This window comes from Engystomops pustulosus, chromosome 6, assembly GCF_040894005.1.
Source record: "Engystomops pustulosus chromosome 6, aEngPut4.maternal, whole genome shotgun sequence".
In the NCBI taxonomy this organism is placed as follows: domain Eukaryota; kingdom Metazoa; phylum Chordata; class Amphibia; order Anura; family Leptodactylidae; genus Engystomops; species Engystomops pustulosus.
In genome coordinates, this window is record NC_092416.1 from 24882806 (window position 1) to 24901989 (window position 19184).

The 19184-nt window shown below is 42.6% G+C and overlaps 1 protein-coding gene across 7 annotated transcripts in view; it reads right to left on the bottom strand.

Annotated features, from left to right (window-relative positions):
• Window positions 1-1832: 1832 nt before the first annotated feature.
• The window catches only part of ARHGAP33 (Rho GTPase activating protein 33), a 70616-nt gene continuing 53264 nt past the window's right edge, over window positions 1833-19184 (bottom strand). For all 7 annotated transcript variants that reach the window (XM_072155141.1, XM_072155140.1, XM_072155136.1 and 4 more), the window contains 7 exons: window positions 15569-15699; window positions 9283-9460; window positions 8931-9064; window positions 8783-8851; window positions 7972-8523; window positions 5180-5544; window positions 1833-3535 (listed from right to left, as the gene is read on the bottom strand). In XM_072155141.1, coding sequence (XP_072011242.1) covers window positions 2525-3535; window positions 5180-5544; window positions 7972-8523; window positions 8783-8851; window positions 8931-9064; window positions 9283-9460; window positions 15569-15699 — 2440 coding nt within the window. In that variant the 3' untranslated portion in view covers window positions 1833-2524. The remainder of the gene's footprint in view (window positions 3536-5179; window positions 5545-7971; window positions 8524-8782; window positions 8852-8930; window positions 9065-9282; window positions 9461-15568; window positions 15700-19184) is intronic.

Genomic DNA, 19184 nt, shown 5'->3' on the forward strand with positions numbered 1-19184 from the left:
CCTTAGCATCCGGCGGAGGGGGGGGATTTTAAGACTGGATGATGTTTAAAACGCAAGTCTTAATGAATTCTGCCTATTGTGTTTATGGAAACATGCTGTGAATGTGGTGTAAATGCAATGTTTACACAGTGTAAACAAAATGTAAAGGCTTTAACAAAACGCATTCTGAAGCAATTCTCATTTAAAAAAAAAATATATATATAGAAAATGAATTCTTAACACAACATGACAAAGTTATGAAAAATTGTTCCTAGTGGGCAGATAAAATCGGGTCCATTTTTTTTTTTTTTTTTTTTTAAACAAAAAAATGAAACCTATATATTTATTTATGCCCTTGTTTTTGTATTTGCATAAACTAAAAATTCCAAAATATTTATTTATTTATTTTAAATGTTCTCGTTAAAAAGTGGACCGTGGGCCAAGCCGACTTCATATGGAACCCCGATTGTGGACAACAATAAAGGGTTAAAAAAAACAACAACACAACATTGTTCGGGAGTGTTGCAAAGCATTCTGGGGCTTTTAGCTGGACGCAGAGCACTCTACAAGTAATGAGTTTCTACAGGAGGGTGAGAGTCATTAACCTTCATTACCAGCCTCATAAGTGGAAGCCGATTATCTCCAAAGCTTTACATTAATGGCCGCCGAGACCGGCGCAGTCCACAGCCGCCGCCGCCGATCCATCACACGCAAAAAAAAAAAAAAAATCTGGAAAAACAGGGGGGAAAAAAATCACTATTTTCATTGTACAAGTTAGATGTTTATGAAGAAAATTTGTGTTTTATATATTTAAAAAAAATATATAAAAAAATAAATTTACTGTATTCTAAATTTTTTTAATATTCTAAGTAAAAAAAAAAAAACTTTAAGAAATAAAAGAGATGAACAAAAAATGTAAAATTGGACGACATTTAATTTCAGATAATTCAGTTAATTTTGTAACAAAAAAAAACATGTCTCCTTTTCCCGCTTCTATCTCTTGCAAGATAAATAAATAGCGGATTAGAAAAAAAGAAGGATGATATTTCATTTTTTTTTTTTATCATTGGATAAAAAAAAAAAAAAAAAGATTATTCTAGGGTCTTAAAAAGTAGCTACAAAATATTTTTAATACTGATCAGCTGAGATGACCCGTACTTTAGGTTTGGTGGCCGCTTTTCGGCAGTTCTGTGTAACCCGAATAGGTTTCTTTATGGGCTGCAGAGCCAATCAGGGAGCTGTACGCCCCTAGCAACTAGGCATGGCTGTGATTGGCCAGGTGGACACCTGCTGGACACACCTAGCCAATGACAGCCATGCCAAGTTGCTAGGGGTGTACGAGTCGTCTCATTGTCTCTGTCCATCAAGAAACATGTCCGGGTCAAGAAGCAGAACTGCTGAAAAGTGCACCCCGAACTTAAAGTGTGGGTCCAATAATCTCTAATGAGCATTAATTCTGAAAAGACTTTTTAGAATAAAAATTAAAAAACTAAAACAATCTCTGTCAAGACCGTTAAAGGGGTTGCCCAGGATTACAAAGAAAGGGGCATCTTCTTCCTGAAATGGCACCACTTCTATTAACAGGTTGTGTCCGGTACTGCAGGTCCAGTAATAGGCCACAGTTGTAATACCACTCCCTGCCTGTGAACAGAAGTGGCGCTGTTTGTGGAAGAGACCACCTTAGGACATCCCCTTTAATTTGTACTATTTGATATGGACTTGGAACACCCCTTGTACTATATTGAATCCATTTATAAGTAATGAATTAATATTTCTCATTTTAACGTCTGGTTAATGGGAATGTATATATAAAAAATTTGATATTTGCGTAATACTTATGTCTGTGTCGTACATTTAATAAGAACTGGACTTTTTTTTTTTTTTTTCATGGACAGCCATTTTGAATTTTTTTTTTTAATTTCCGAAATTTTTTTAGTGTGCGGTTTAAGGCACAAGAGACAACAGACCTGGAGATATTTAGGAGTAAAAAAAAAATTAAAATAAAATAAAAAAATATTAATCTACACAATGATATCACAAAGATAATGAGTATGACGGCCGGAGAGGAGGAGATGGGTGATTAAAAAGCATCTCAGTGCAATTATTCATCCTAAAAACACCAAAAAAAATAATAATAATAATCCCAGGTGGGGGAGGTGATTTAATACTGGGTATAATCCAAGTTTTAATTAGTTTTTTTTTTCTACCCACTTCCTGCCCATCTCAAGCAACGTTTGGATCATTCAAGGACCAGGCTAATTGTAGCTATTATCATTAACCCATGCATGGCAGTGCCTTCGACGTACCAGGTAGAAAACTAACTACTACGTGATAAATGGGGAGGAAAGGGTAGGGTTAAAATATTCCTTAATATCTCTTTTCCTAGATTGATGTGACATTGTTTTGGACACAGGTTCGCAGCACACAATAGGTTAAGAGTTTCAGCAGAAATGATTTGTTGTTTGGTTTGTGGCTCCTCGTGGGCGTGTCTTTTAGTGTAGTTGGATTAGTAAAACAGGGACATGGGTTCTCCTAAAGTCCATTCTCAGCAGTAACTCCTAGTTTGTCCCTCTGTATGAACTGTCCAAGGTGAACCCATGAAGCCTGCAGGGGTGGCCGACCTGTGTGGGGGTCCTCTTTGCTCCAAGTTTCCATACAGAGTCCCTCCCTCTGACATCATACAGTGAGGAGGCACATAGCCCATTCTCTGGCCTCCTCCTCCTCCAGGAGTTTCATAGGTGATGATCTGAGGCTCTCTACCTTCTTGGTATTTCGGTTGTGTGCCCCACATCGCTGGGTGAGGAAGCGGAGGTTGGCGAAAATAGCTAAGAGACCCCTCCCTTCTTAATGGTTGGGGGTTGTGCTGTTGTTTTGTGGGTTGGGGTTCTCCAAAACTTTCATGCCTTACAATCCCAGGGGGTTGGCCAGGACGGTGTTTGTGAGGGAGGTCAGGTTTTGGGTCTGCAGGGTCTCTGTTGCTCTGGAAATTACCCCCCAAATCAGATTTTTGAGGGAGATTCACATAAATTGGCTCCTCCCTTCTTCCTTGTTGGTGAGGTCGGGAATTAGGTTGACTTCTACCTTCAGAGGTCCCTATATAAGAATATGGGACACTTCCCCCCACCATATACGGGCGCAAATGTGCATGAGGCGTCCGATCCCAACGCTGATAACTCAAATGCTCTGGCTCAGGTGGAGGGGGCTGCCCGTACCAGCCAGGTGGAGGTACAGAATGAGGATGAGATGGTGGCGATGCCATGTAGGGCCAAGGTGTTTGGATTAATCCATATGAGGAATTTAGTGGAGCCATATGCGGAGAGTCTCCTAAAATCTCATAATAGAGGCCCTCTGGTTCTGGCCATGGAGGAGCAGAGCGGTGTGGAGGCATTCGAGATCCTTCCTCAGGATATCTGTATGGGGGAGGACGAATACGTGGTGGAAAAAGGCTTGGAGGAGCAGGAAGGCTGCCAGACCTTGTATGTAGACGAGGAGCTCGGGAAGGAGGAGCAACTGATGGGGCCATTTTTCTGAAGTCTGCTGCAGTAGAGTTTGGCGCCTGTCAAATTAATGAACAAAAATAAACAACTGGAGACTATAATGACCTGTCTTACCCAAAAATGGCGTTAGAAGACCCATGTCTGTAAACAGGTGTATATTCAAATATAATGACCCATGATGCCCTATACCCATCTGGGGAGTCCCTTGAGGACCAATATCCATCTGGGAAGACCCATGAAACCCTAGGTTCATCTGGGAGGACCCAAGATGCTTAATATCCTTCTAAGAAGACCCAAGACACCCCACGCTCATCTGGGATGGACTAGAATGCCCTATACCCATCTAAGAAGACCCATGTCACCCTATACCCATCTGAAAAGACCCATGTCACCATATACCCATCTAAGAAGACCCATGTCACCATATACTCATCTGAGAAGATCCATGTCACCATATACCCATCTGAAAAGGTCCATGTCACCCTATACTCATCTGAGAAGACCCATGTCACCCTATACTCATCTGAGAAGACCCATCTGAAAAGGTCCATGTCACCATATACCCATCTGAGAAGACCCATGTCACCATATACCCATCTGAGAAGACCCATGTCACCATATACCCATCTGAGAAGACCCATGTCACCATATACCCATCTAAGAAGACCCATGTCACCATATACTCATCTGAGAAGATCCATGTCACCATATACCCATCTGAAAAGGTCCATGTCACCCTATACTCATCTGAGAAGACCCATGTCACCCTATACTCATCTGAGAAGACCCATCTGAAAAGGTCCATGTCACCATATACCCATCTGAGAAGACCCATGTCACCATATACCCATCTGAGAAGACCCATGTCACCATATACCCATCTGAGAAGACCCATGTCACCATATACCCATCTGAGAAGACCCATGTCACCCTATACCCATCTGAGAAGACCCATGTCACCCTATACCCATCTGAGAAGACCCATGTCACCCTATACCCATCTGAGAAGACCCATGTCACCCTATACCCATCTGAGAAGACCCATGTCACCCTATACCCATCTGAGAAGACCCATGTCACCCTATACCCATCTGAGAAGACCCATGTCACCCTATACCCAACTGAGAAGACCCATGTCACCATATACCCATCTGAGAAGACCCATGTCACCATATACCCATCTGAGAAGACCCATGTCACCATATACCCATCTGAGAAGACCCATGTCACCATATACCCATCTGAGAAGACCCATGTCACCATATACTCATCTGAGAAGACCCATGTCACCCTATACCCATCTGAGAAGACCCATGTCAGCCTATACCCCATCTGAGAAGACCCATGTCACCATATACTCATCTAAGAAGACCCATGTCACCCTATACCCATCTTAGAAGACCCATATCACTCTTTACCCATTTGGGAAGACCCATGTCCATCTAAGAAGGCCCATGTTGCCCTATACCAATCTGAGGAAACCCATGTCACCCTATACCCACCTGCGAAGACTGTTGTCCTAATCTATACCCTCTACAAGCCTCATACCAACCCAAGACCATTTGTAACCATAAATGGTCAATAGAAACCTATGGTAACTGGCCCAGTTGGTGAAGTCCTTGTCACCCCACAATAGTCTGTAAACCCCTGTGCTATTGGGTACCTCTATGTGATGTTTAGCAAGTCCAATTATCCATTCTTACCATTGTACTGTGCATCTGGGGTCTTGGTGGGCGATGTTGGGTAGTGCTCCTATCATTGGGACTGATCAAGGAAGGTCTAAGCTCCGAGTACAAGGGACCCTCCTTTGGCGCTGAGCTCTCACTGCACTCCATGGACAGGGAGCGTCTAAATACTGAGGCGGACGGGTGCGGTGGTGCTGATCTCTGTGATGACTTTGCAGGGACTGTCCCGGTTGATATTGTAGACTGGAGGGCTCGCTGGGCGCTCTCTGCCAGTTTTAAAGCCATAAGTCGTGCAGGATCCTTTGGGGGCGGGGGAGGTGGGAGCTGTCTCACGACCGTCATAGGTGGGGGATGAGCGGATTGCTGTGGAGAGAGCGTCACTCCTGTGAGAAAGGGGGGTTAAAACATACGGGTTCAGTACCTTATTTTACTCACAATGTATGGATCTTAAACTCAATTGATATCACGTCTTATACTTCAGTTCCAATCAGAGTTGCATTCACATACAGGGGGTACGGAAAGTATTCAGACCCCTTTACATTTTTCACTCTTTGTTTTATAGCAGTCAGTTGGTAAGATCAAAAAAGTTCCTTTTTTGCTTATTAATGAATACTCTGCCTGTTTGCTAATTTATTAAACCAGAAACACTGAAATCTCCCCCGGTGATGAGGATTCGGCCCCCGCTGATGAGTATTCGGCCCCCGCTGAGTATTCGGCCCCCGCTGATGAGTATTCGGCCCCCGGTGATGAGTATTCGGCCCCCGGTGATGAGTATTCGGCCCCCGGTGATGAGTATTCGGCCCCCGGTGATGAGTATTCGGCCCCCGGTGAAAAGTACTCAGCCCCCGGTGAAAAGTACTCAGCCCCCGGTGGTAAGTATTCAGCCCCCGGTGATAAGTATTCAGCCCCTGGTGATGAGTATTCAGCCCCCGGTGATAAGTATTCAGCCCCTGATGATAAGTATTCAGCCCCTGGTGATAAGTACTCAGCCCCCCGTGATAAGTATTCAGCCCCCCGTGATAAGTATTCAGCCCCTGGTGATGAGTATTCAGCCCCCGGTGATGAGTATTCAGCCCCTGGTGTTGAGTATTCAGCCCCCGGTGACAAGTATTCAGCCCCCGGTGACAAGTATTCAGCCCCCGGTGAAAAGTATTCAGCCCCCGGTGATAAGTATTCAGCCCCCGGTGATAAGTACTCAGCCCCTGGTGGTGAGTACTCAGCCCCCGGTGATGAGTATTTAGCCCCTGGTGTTGAGTATGCAGCCCCCGGTGACAAGTATTCAGCCCCCGGTGACAAGTATTCAGCCCCCGGTGACAAGTATTCAGCCCCTGGTGTTGAGTATGCAGCCCCTGGTGATAAGTATTCAGCCCCCGGTGACAAGTATTCAGCCCCTGGTGTTGAGTATTTGGCCCCTTTGCTCAGTGTTGAGTAGAAGCTTTGGAGTTGGTGCAGCCAGGAGTCTTCTTGGGAAGATGCTAAGAGTTTTTCACCCCTGGATTTGGGGATCCTCTGCCTCTTCCTTGCAGTTCCTCTCCAGTTCCCTCAGGTTAGATGTTGAACATTGGTGGAAGCAATTTCCTAGTCTCTCCAGAGATGCCCAATTGGGTTTAGGTCCGGGCTCTGGCTGGGTCAGTCAGGAATGGTCACAGAGATGTTCTGAAGCCTCTGCTGTGGTATTTTAGCTGTGTGCATACAGTTATTGTCTTGTTGGAAGGTTCGGCCCAGTTTGAGGTCAGGAGCATCTGTAAGAGGTTCTCATACACGATATCTCTGTACTTGTTGCCCCCACCATGTGTCACTGTAGGGATTGTATTTGGCAGGGGATAAACAGCGCCGGGTTTTCTCCATTGCTTACAATTAACACCAAATGTGGCTTTCATATGTCTTGCACTGAGGAGAGGCTTCGAGACTCTGCCATAAAACCCCAACTACTGGAGGCTGCAGTGATAGGTGACTCCCATCTCCCTACTGCATCTCTGGGGCTCAGCAATAGTGATCTTGGAATTCTCCTTTAACTCTCTCATCAAGGATTTTTTCCTACAATTGCTTAGTTTGGTTGGATGGCCAGTTGAAGATTTTTTTGTAAACTTGGCCAGATTTGTGCCTTGTTCCAATTCTGTCTCTGAGCTCCCTCGGCAGTTCCTTAGACCTCATGATTCTCATGTGATCTGACGTGCACTGTGAGCTGTGAGGCCTTATATAGACAGGTGTGTGCCTTTCCTAATCAAGTCCAATCAGTTTAATTGAACACAGTTGGACTCATATGAAGGAGTAGAACCATCTCAGGGAGGATCAGAAGGAAATGGACAGCATGGGAGTTATATATGAGTTTCACAGCAAAGGGTCTGAATACGTATGACCATGTAATATTTCAGTTTTTCTTGTTTTATAAATTAGCAAAAATATCGACATTTCTGTATTTTACTGTCAAGATGGGGGTAGAGTGCACATTAATGAGCAAAAAAAAAAACTTTTTTGATCTTACCAATTGGCTGCAATGAAACAATGAGTGAAAAATGTAATGGGGTCCGAATACTTTTTGTACCTACTGTAATTCTATTTTTCAGCCAACATGTGCCACTCATCTCAAATCTCTTTATAAAAAATAATGGGTAGAAACACTCCAGACAAAGCTAATCTTGTGTTATGTTGGGAGCAGGCTCAGAGGGGGTGGGACATTGGATGTAGTGATGGCCCGCCCCCGCACAACCTCTACTAAGCAGAGAAGTTTTTCTTTAATGAATACAGCAAGTTCCTTTAGCTGTGTCAACACCTATATATCATATAACTAAGCATTATTGTCTACTAACCTTTTGGGGGATCTTCTTGGTTTGGGGCCCCAGTCAGTTTCCCCTTTATCTCTTTCTGACAGGTCTCATTAAGCCGTAGCTGACAGGACTGAAGCAGCAAATTCAACATCTGCGGAGGAGGAGGAGACAAACTCCGGGGACCCTGCTTCTCCCCGTCCTTAACCAATCGCTCAGGGGGGCTGTGAGAGGGGGATGGAGAGCAGCCACCGGTAGGAGAAAGACTCAATCTCCGCGGTAGAGAATGTCGTGGGCTGGTCACATCTGCTCTGACTATTGTAGGAGACTTCACCTCTTCGTGGTCAGAGAATGAGAGCCGGAAAGATAAGGGGTCAAAACCGAGACCGTCCATTTCGGGGAGTGGCGGAGACAGGTCCAGGTCTTCCTCGATCCATGCGGACTGGGGGCGGGCAGATGTCGGAGGAGGGGATGGCACACCCGGGGGTGAGGGGGAGGACTGTGCCAGGCTCTCTGCTGAACGGCAATGAGGCAGTCGTGAAGTGAGACCGTCGCTTGTTGAGCGTGGACGGCGGAGGCGCGAGGTTTGGTGAAATCCTGGAAGGGAACGAAAAACAACCCATTTGTAACGGAAAAACAAGAAAGCCTAATTGTTCTTAGTAACCAAGAATAGTCATGTGGTGCCTATGGGCTATGGGTAGATCTCTCCCCTCTTGTATCCCTGATAGTAAACAAGATAGAAATTCTTCTTCAAGTAATGAGCTCCCCCTACTGGACTTCCCGTGACTTTCACATTAGAGATACCGGATGAGAGTTAACCGACTTTATGGTTCCGATCCAAGGTTTCGGTACTTACCTGCCCCACTGGTGTGAGAGCACAGGGACTCCTCGCTTTTCGCTGATCGCAGCGTCACCGTTTCCATGACTGCAGGAAGAGAGGAAAACGGGTTAATGAACCACTTAGCAATAGACACCACAGGAGGCGGCGTGTTATATAATGTCACCTCTCTGATGGGCCGCCGTCTCCCGGAGACCTCCAGAACGGGATTTCTTCTGCTGTGACGAATTTTTTCCAATGGCGAAGAATGTTCTCCAACTACTACCACCACCGGATTTCTTCCTGCTCCGCGGACCTTTCCTAAAATGAAAATAAGAGGGGGCGGTTATTCCTCCTCCGCACTCCTGGAGGAGTGATATTGTGATTGTGTGTGTCCATTATTCATAGGGTTGGGTCTCAGATATCGATCACACATTTATTTATCTTATCACATTGGTTTGATGGATTTGTATTGTACCCAAGTCCTAGGTTTTTAATGTTTAGAATACACATCCTCCTTTTTGGCTGCTTATTTTTACCTTTCGTCGCCGCTCTCTAGCGCCCTCTCGTGCTTGTTGGGTGAAACTTTATCGGCTCCCAGTTTCTCCGCCGCCTCCCTTTGACTCTGACTCCGAGCCTGAGCCTCCTGTAAACTGACCAGACGTCCTGATGGACAGCCCCCCATAAGAGAGCGGGGTCTTATGGGTCCACAGCGACCTGTATGGACAGAGAAAACTTACAGATTATGACGTTTGGTGCCACCCAGTGGATGAAGAGGCCATACAATCAATGGGGATTTGTGTCAAAAATCTGGTGTACAGGATGAGGAAGAGGGTCAGGAAGGCCATTTTTGGCTCGTTTCTCCTTTAAATCCTGACTTCTGACATCTCTGACCTAGTTTTTGAATTTATTTAATTTTATGTGTATTTCGTGCAGGTAAAATTGAATGGGCCCACATATGGAGGTCACTACTGTTAATGGCGACACTATGTCTAACATTATTGAGGTGTGGCCAGTGTTGGGAGACGGGGCTTATGCACATAAATTTTCTGGATACATCCAAACATCTATTCAAAACACGTAAAATGTAACATTTACAAAACAGGATGCAACAGAATGAAGAAAGTTACAGGAGGAAACAACAGAAATGGGGAAACCAGTTAGAGCATCGGATTACTCGGAATACAAAATGTTTAATATATTGTTGAGCATCTCGTAGCCACATATACATGGAAAATGCTACCAAGTGTCTAAAAATAAGTTAATTTAAAATTTTTAATGAATTTTTGTATTACAATTATATATCATATATATAAATTGCTCTTTTTCCAAAAAATACACCTTTGTCTCTAGCGCCACCTGTTGGAAAACAGCTTTGCTAAAAGTCAATGTCCATGTATGGTTGCTTCACCACAGACAGGGTCACATCTGCCATGAGGTCACATGAGCATCTCCCCTCAGGCGGCAGATATCAGAGCCCTTAGGGGAGGGGCGGAATGTCGGATCACGATGTTGGAGATCCTAGTGGAAGCCCAAAGTCGAATCCAGGAGACTCATGCCCATCCAAATCAGAGGAAAATCAACTCCATGCGTGTCCCATCACAGAAGCCGCAACACAGCAGAAGAGCCCAGAAATGATGAGAGAGGCAGAGACGTGGGAGCACAGGGAGTTGTACATTTTCTAGGGAGTTGTAAAAATGAAATAGAAGAGGGGTCTGTAAATAGGCTTCTGTAGGTAATTTAACCTGGGGGGGGAACTGTACATAAAGGACTGTATACAATTAAACTGGGGGGGGGGGGGGGGCTATATATGGGGGCTGATTTTAACTTAAGGGGGCGGTATACAAGGTACAATATTTAACTGTTGGTTATTTGTATAAAGGGGCAGTATTTTAATTAAACTCGGGTACCGGTATATTAATGCCTTTAAATAAACTACAAGGTGCTTGTATATAAATACTATATTATAGGTGCGGTGTATAGCACCATGGGTTTAACATTGTTAATCCTTATTGTTAATGTAAAAAGGCAAACTACTCGTTGTTACTTATATAAATAAGATACTATATTTCTGTATATATTATTACACATTAGGAGGGCCACACAGTGGATATTTTTATAAATGGGGGACAATGTAGTCATTTGTGTTGTGACAGATACATATCATGTAGGAGCACTGCTAGCCAGGTGATAGAATACCATAAGTGACTGCAGTATTTTTATGAGCGCAGTGTGGAGATGTGCTTTGCGGCGCTGTAGACATCTTCTGACATATTAAACAATAATAAGTCATGGCTGGGAGTCATAATCTAGTCTTCTTCCTGATGGAGTAGGTTGTTACTGGTAGGTACTGCATTTTTTTTTCTGGTTTTAAACAGTGGCGTAACTACCGCCGTAGCAGCCGTAGCGGTTGCTACGGGGCCCGTGAACTTAAGGGGCCCGGGGACGCACGGCCGCATGTGCCTAAGCCGCCTACTCCCTCCCAAACAGTCTCCCATACGCCGGCCGACAAAGAGGACCAACCACCCACCCCGTGACTGACATAGTGCATTGCCCGCCCGAATACTATACTTCCCTCCCAGCCGCCGGCACAAGGAACCTCCGACCACACTGCCCGCCCCCACTGCACTATCCCCGCATGCGTCCGCCCACCGCATTTAGCCGCCCGCCCACCGCACTTAGCCGCCCGCTGCACTTGCTGCCGCCCCCCGCACTTGCCATCCGCCCTCCCCCCGCACTTGCCAACCGCCCGCCCCCCGCACTTGCCATCCGCCCGCCTCCCGCACTTGCCAACCGCCCGCCTCCCGCACTTGCCAACCGCCCGCACTTGCCATCCGCCCGCCCCCCGCACTTGCCAACCGCCCGCCCCCCGCACTTGCCAACCGCCCGCCCCCCGCACTTGCCAATCGCCCGCCGCCCGCACTTGCCATCCGCCCGCCGCCCGCACTTGCCAACCGCCCGCCCCCCCGCACTTGCCATCCGCCCGCCCACCGCACTTGCCAAACGCCCGCCCACCGCACTTGCCAAACGCCCGCGAGCCCACCTGCCTGCCCGAACGGCGAACCACCCAGCTGGTGGCCTACACAGCCGCCACGCTGGACATCAAACAAGTAAGTACTATGTAAGTATACTTATGTATGTGTGTATATATATATACTTATGTATGTGTGTATATATATATACTTATGTATGTGTGTATATATATATGCTTATGTATGTGTGTGTATATATATGCTTATGTATGTGCGTGTATATATATGCTTATGTATGTGTGTGTATATATATGCTTATGTATGTGTGTGTATATATATGCTTATGTATGTGCGTGTATATATATGCTTATGTGTGTGCGTGTATATATATGCTTATGTGTGTGCATATATATATGCTTATGTGTATGTGTGTGTATATATGCTTATGTGTGTGCATATATATATGCTTATGTATGTGTGCATATATATATGCTTATGTGTATGTGTGTGTATATATATGCTTATGTGTGTGCATATATATATGCTTATGTGTGTGCATATATATATGCTTATGTGTGTGCATATATATATGCTTATGTGTATGTGTGTGCATATATATATGCTTATGTGTATGTGTGTGCATATATATATGCTTATGTGTATGTGTGTGCATAGATATATGCTTATGTGTATGTGTGTATATATATATATATATATATATGCTTGTGTGTGTGTTTGTATATATATATATATATATATATATATATATATATATATATATATATATATATATATATGCTTGTGTGTGTGTGTGTTTGTATATATATATATATATATATATATATATATATATATATATATATATATATATATGCTTGTGTGTGTGTGTTTGTATATATATATATATATATATATATATATATATATATATGCTTATGTGTGTGTATATATATATATATATATGCTTATGTGTGTGTATATATATATATATATGCTTATGTGTGTGTGTATATATATGCTTATGTGTATGTGTGTGCATATATATATGCTTGTGTGTGTGTATATATATATATATGCTTGTGTGTGTTAGTATATATATGCTTATGTGTGTGCATATATATATGCTTATGTGTATGTGTGTGTATATATGCTTATGTGTGTGCATATATATATGCTTATGTATGTGTGCATATATATATGCTTATGTGTATGTGTGTGTATATATATGCTTATGTGTGTGCATATATATATGCTTATGTGTGTGCATATATATATGCTTATGTGTATGTGTGTGTATATATGCTTATGTGTGTGCATATATATATGCTTATGTGTATGTGTGTGTATATATGCTTATGTGTGTGCATATATATATGCTTATGTGTATGTGTGTGCATAGATATATGCTTATGTGTATGTGTGTGTATATATATGTATATATGCTTATGTGTATGTGTGTGTGTGTATATATATATATATATATATATATGCTTGTGTGTGTGTTTGTATATATATATATATATATATATATGCTTGTGTGTGTGTGTTTGTATATATATATATATATATATGCTTGTGTGTGTGTGTTTGTATATATATATATATATATATGCTTGTGTGTGTGTGTTTGTATATATATATATATATATATATATATATATATATATGCTTGTGTGTGTGTGTTTGTATATATATATATATATATATATATATATATATATGCTTGTGTGTGTGTGTTTGTATATATATATATATATATATATATATATATGCTTGTGTGTGTGTATATATATATATATATATGCTTGTGTGTGTGTATATATATATATATATGCTTATGTGTGTGTATATATATATATATATATATATGCTTATGTGTGTGTGTATATATATGCTTATGTGTATGTGTGTGCATATATATATGCTTGTGTGTGTGTATATATATATATGCTTGTGTGTGTTAGTATATATATGCTTATGTGTGTGTGTGTATATATTATATATAAATGCTGTATGTGTGTTTTTGTATATGGTGCGAATGTGAATGTATGTGAATGTATGCATGTGCTGTATGTGTGTACATGCTATACGTGTGTGTATATGCTATATATACTAAATGTATGTGTGTAAATGCTCTATGTACTGTATGTAAACACTGTATGTATATGTTGTGTTTATACTGTATGTATAAGTATACATATACACACTATATGTATATGTGTATGTACTATACAGTAAGTGTGCAAATTTGATGTGTATATACTGTATGAGTTTGTATATATGTGTATAAATGTATTTGTGTACATAAATGTATGCATATGAGTGTATACATGTATGTTTGTGGATGCGAGTATAGGATAGTGAATGTATGAGTGTAGAACTTTATATGTGTGTATATGTCTGTATAAATTTGCATATATCTTTTAAAGGGGAAGGGGGGCCCCATGCAGAAATCTGCTATGGGGCCCAGCCACTACTAGTTACGCCACTGGTTTTAAATGCTTTTTAACTAACTTATTGTGACACATTTCACTGTATGACAAGTATTTTAGTGTATTTCAAGTATAGCAGGGGATCAAGGGTATGCTCTTGGGAGGGGGGTACACACTTCTCCCCCTATACACAGGTTAGGGTATAGGTGTCAGACCAACTACTGGGACCTCCAGAGATCAAGAGAATACATGGTGGGTCACAACTGGTGCTTAGGTACTTTTGGTCCCCCAGTGCCTTCAAGTGGGAACCAAGTGATCTTACACATAGCTGCTTATTCTGTAGATTTGATGATAAGTGTCTTTGGTGGGACAGTCCCCATCAAAAAGGGGGCCAGGATGTAAGCCATACTAGACGCCAACAGATGGCACTAGGAGATCTTTCATTTTTTGGAAGGAGAGCTAATTTGCATATTCTTTTCCAAGACGAGCATTGCATGACCTATATAACTCCTTGCACCTACAATCCTCTCTCCCTGAGGAGTATCGGTACTCTCCAGATACACATGCCTGGCATCATTTATGTTAATACAAAAAAAAAACTTGTTCTATTGGATAGGGAATGGCCAAAAAAGTGAAAATTAGGGGCCGCAGTCTCTTTCTTTCCCACTAAAAGAAAAAAAAATAAACGTCCACAATGTGTCGGAGGTCTATGACTAGGTGTCAGTCTTCAGCTCTGCCTCTATAACTCCATCTGGGGGTAGATCAGGCGAGACGCTCTTCTTCCTGGCCTGGCTGCGAGCTTCGGGTAAGGTTAACAGACGAATCTTTACAGACATGCAAGAGGCTCGATGGAAGCTGCTCTGTTTTGCTGGTAGTATAAAGGTGGCCAAAAAGGGGGAAGAAAAGGAAATACAAAAGTAGACAGAAATGGATTTAGGTTGTAAAACCTCAATGGCTGATTCTAATTGTCTACATGAAGCGCGGCCAAGGCATAGAACGATGCAGGAAGAGAAAGCTGTTGCTGTAGAAAAGGTAGAAAATTAGGAGGGTTCCTTGTCCTGTAGCAGCATAAAAGCAAAAAGTGCGGAGGATTTCAGTCTTTGCCATCCAAAATAGACTAAAAAAGGGCTCAGCAGAATTCAGCAGTCACTGTTACCTACATATAACAGGGGTTTTACAGGGTGGGGTGTCGTCCGTGCCCATTACTGTACCCAATTTTCTCTACTTTAATGGAAATTGCTATAACAGGAATTCTGTTACAACAATTGAATACAGAAGATTGATACTTATAAGTATCATGATCTGCAAACTCCCTTCATAAGGATGTAGCAAACTCAAAACCAGTCTGACGTGACATGCAGGAAAAGAAGTGAGCAGCAGCTGAGGCAGATAGCAAGGAGAGAGGATAGTACATTTCTTACCAATTGATGTAAATGTATCGCTAAAGAGAGTCTCCACATTACTTAGCAAGAACTCCACCAGCACGGATTGTACACGGACCTCCCGGAACGCGTCGGCTCCTGGTGTTCCTACGGACTCCATATCACGTGACCTGAAGAGCAGGAAAAAAAAATAATTACTGTAAGATTAGAAGAAAGTATCATATGTCCCTAACCTTCAGGAATAACCACAGGGATAAAGGATATCCTCAAATATATCTGCTAATAATCACCTCCACAAAAATTATTTTATGAAGATCTACATTTTGTGTATCTAAGCCTTTCAAGTGTGATCGCACCTGTTGCATTGGGGTATCTAACCCTTCTTTATATGGATGATGTGAATATGAACGGTCTCTGCGTTTATGTATCTAATCACTTATGATACAGTCATGTGGAAAGGTATACAGGGTTATATATTATATGTGATACAGTATCCCAAATCAAAGTATCTAAGCCTAATAGGTACAATACACCTTACAGGAATAACAATTGTTCCTATACGTTGTTTTTTGTTTAGCTGGTACTTCTGAGTTGTGTATTATTAGCTTACAGTATCATACATTATGGGCTTGGATACACCGCTTATTAGGGCTGTATTACAAATCATAGACTTGGCTACATGGGCTTATAGTGCAGATGAGCTAAATATCTAAGTTATAATGTACAGTGCTGATAAACTCCGTATCCAAGCATTTCATGGGAAATATGCAGCGTCATGTAGGAAGGGTCATTACTAAATGTAGTTCCATTTGGTTTCCTAGTCGGCTGGAGGGGGTTTGCTCGGCCCTCCCGTGCCTCCTAAAAACTTCCTTCCCCTTTTCAGGCTGGGATTTGACAAGTAATAGTTTTTATAGGCAAAAATGGGAGAAAAAAAATAAAAAATAAAAATCTGCACAAGCAACTGTTGAAAAGAGAGAATCTTCTTCTGTATTTTATTAATTACATGTTAATGTTTCAGGTGTATCCAAACATTTTCGGGACCACCATAAAGGATCCACTAAATATATGTCAGTTGTGGGCGATGAACATATTTTTCCCATAAAACGAGGAGGAGATCGGAAAAAAAAAAAACAAAAAACCTCCATATGTGGGAAGCTTATTGGATAATGTTGCTTGAGACACGCTCACCAAAGGATTAGATTTTTAGAAATGACCTCATGTTTGTTTATTAAAATACCCTTCATAAATATTGTTGTATACATATTGATACATTTGCACTTACCAGAGATGTATTTCTTTCATGTACGCATTCCTATTGTGTTACTATAATCCCTCCTCCCCATATGATCGACAATGGGGGTCATTTACTAAAGGCCCGATTCGCGTTTTCCCGACGTGTTACCCGTATATTTTCGATTTGCGCCAATTTCCCCTGTATTGCCCCGGGATTTTGGCGCACGCGATCGGATTTTGACGCACCGGCGCCGGCATGCACGCGACGGAAATAGGGGGGTGTGGCCGAACGAAAACCCGACGGATTCGGAAAAACCACTGCATTTAAAAAAAATGTGTCGCGAAAATTGCACTTACCTTCACCTGGTATAGGCCGGTAAATTTCAGGGCATTCCGGCGGGCCTCGGCGGACTTCAGCGCAGCAGCGACATCTGGTGGACGGCGGAGGAACTACCTTAGTGAATCCTGGCCGGACCCGAATCCACCGCAGAGAACGCGCCGCTGGATCGCGAATGGACCGGGTAAGTAAATCTGCCCCAATGAGTCATGTGATTGATCCCGGGCTTCCCACCGCAAGCCTCCTTCCTCCCGCCATTCCCAGGTTTCCGGTGGCGTCTTTCTCCATAAAAATCATTTACGATGTTCTGGCTAATAGGTATGGCTAAGGCCAATTAATGTCCGAAACGCGTCACCAGCTACTTTTTCACGTACTTTTTTTTTTTATGTCAATCTTTTTAACATGTAATTAATAAAATACAGAAGAAGATACTCGCTTTTTAACAGTTGCTTGTGCGGATTTTTAATTTTTTTCTCCCATTTTTGCATGCTCTTACCCTGGATCCAGACAAGGCATTTTTTTTTTCATCCAGTACAGCCAGGATTTTGGGAATGGTGAGCACACACAGAAACTTTTTTCTTTTGTTAATAGTTTATATAGCTACCTTTTGCTGCCATCTACTGCTAACATGTAATGTTAATACCTGCAGTATATCATGCCTGCCACTGAATGGTTAAGATGTGATGTGCATGTTATGTTGCAACATTTGTTATCTTTCCTGTGGAATCCCAGGCTGGTGATTGGTTGGTGTCCTGGAAACCCCCAGAACACAGAGTCTATAAATTCTCTCTCTGTCTGTATTGTTCTTTGTAGTGATGGGAATTACGGCTCTTCTTAGCAAACTGGTTCATTAAGCTCTGCTCACTAATGAGAGCCGGCTTTTCTGGCTCCTGAAAGGCTCCCTATTAAATATATAATAGGGAGCCACAGGCCAGTCAATCACCCCACACCACTCCACTTTTAACCCGATTGTATTGGGTTAGATGGAGCGTGGTGAGCTAGTTAGACAAGGGCTCACTGAGGTCACGTCGTTCACGAACAAGAGCCGGTTCGTTTGCGAACGACACATCACTAGTTCTTTGGTCTTTGTCTTGTGATCTCTAATCCCCAATTGCAGCTGAACAGCAGAGACCCTGGGCTCCTTCCACTTGTGTCTGCCTGCAGGAAGGACCTGCACCTGCCTCTGTGTCTACCATTAAAACAAAAACTGATTCCCACCGCTAAGGCTGGGTTCATATCTCATTTTGTGCCATATGTTCCCATATGGGATTCCAATGTGTCCTTACAATGTATGGCACAGACGTATCCCACTGTATGCTTATACATCAGGATATGTGGGGTCCTGTCCTCCTACGAAGGAGGAATACACAACAGCAGCGTATCATGTGACATGCAGTTCTGATGAGCTATGTATCTAAGCTTATCATGTGACATGCAGTGCTGATGAGCTATGTATCTAAGCATATCATGTGACATGCAGTTCTGATGAGCTATGTATCTAAGCTTATCATGTGACACGCAGTGCTGATGAGCTATGTATCTAAGCTTATCATGTGACACGCAGTGCTGATGAGCTATGTATCTAAGCTTATCATGTGACACGCAGTGCTGATGAGCTATGTATCTAAGCTTATCATGTGACATGCAGTGCTGATGAGCTATGTATCTAAGCTTATCATGTGACATGCAGTGCTGATGAGCTATGTATCTAAGCTTATCATGTGACATGCAGTGCTGATGAGCTATGCATCTAAGCGTATCATGTGACATGCAGTGCTGATGAGCTATGTATCTAAGCTTGTCATGTGACACGCAGTGCTGATGAGCTACGTATCTAAGCTTATCATGTGACATGCAGTGCTGATGAGCTATGTATCTAAGCTTATCATGTGACATGCAGTGCTGATGAGCTATGTATCTAAGCGTATCATGTGACATGCAGTGCTGATGAGCTATGTATCTAAGCTTATCATGTGACACCCAGTGCTGATGAGCTACGTATCTAAGCTTATCATGTGACATGCAGTGCTGATGAGCTACGTATCTAAGCTTATCATGTGACATGCAGTGCTGATGAGCTATGTA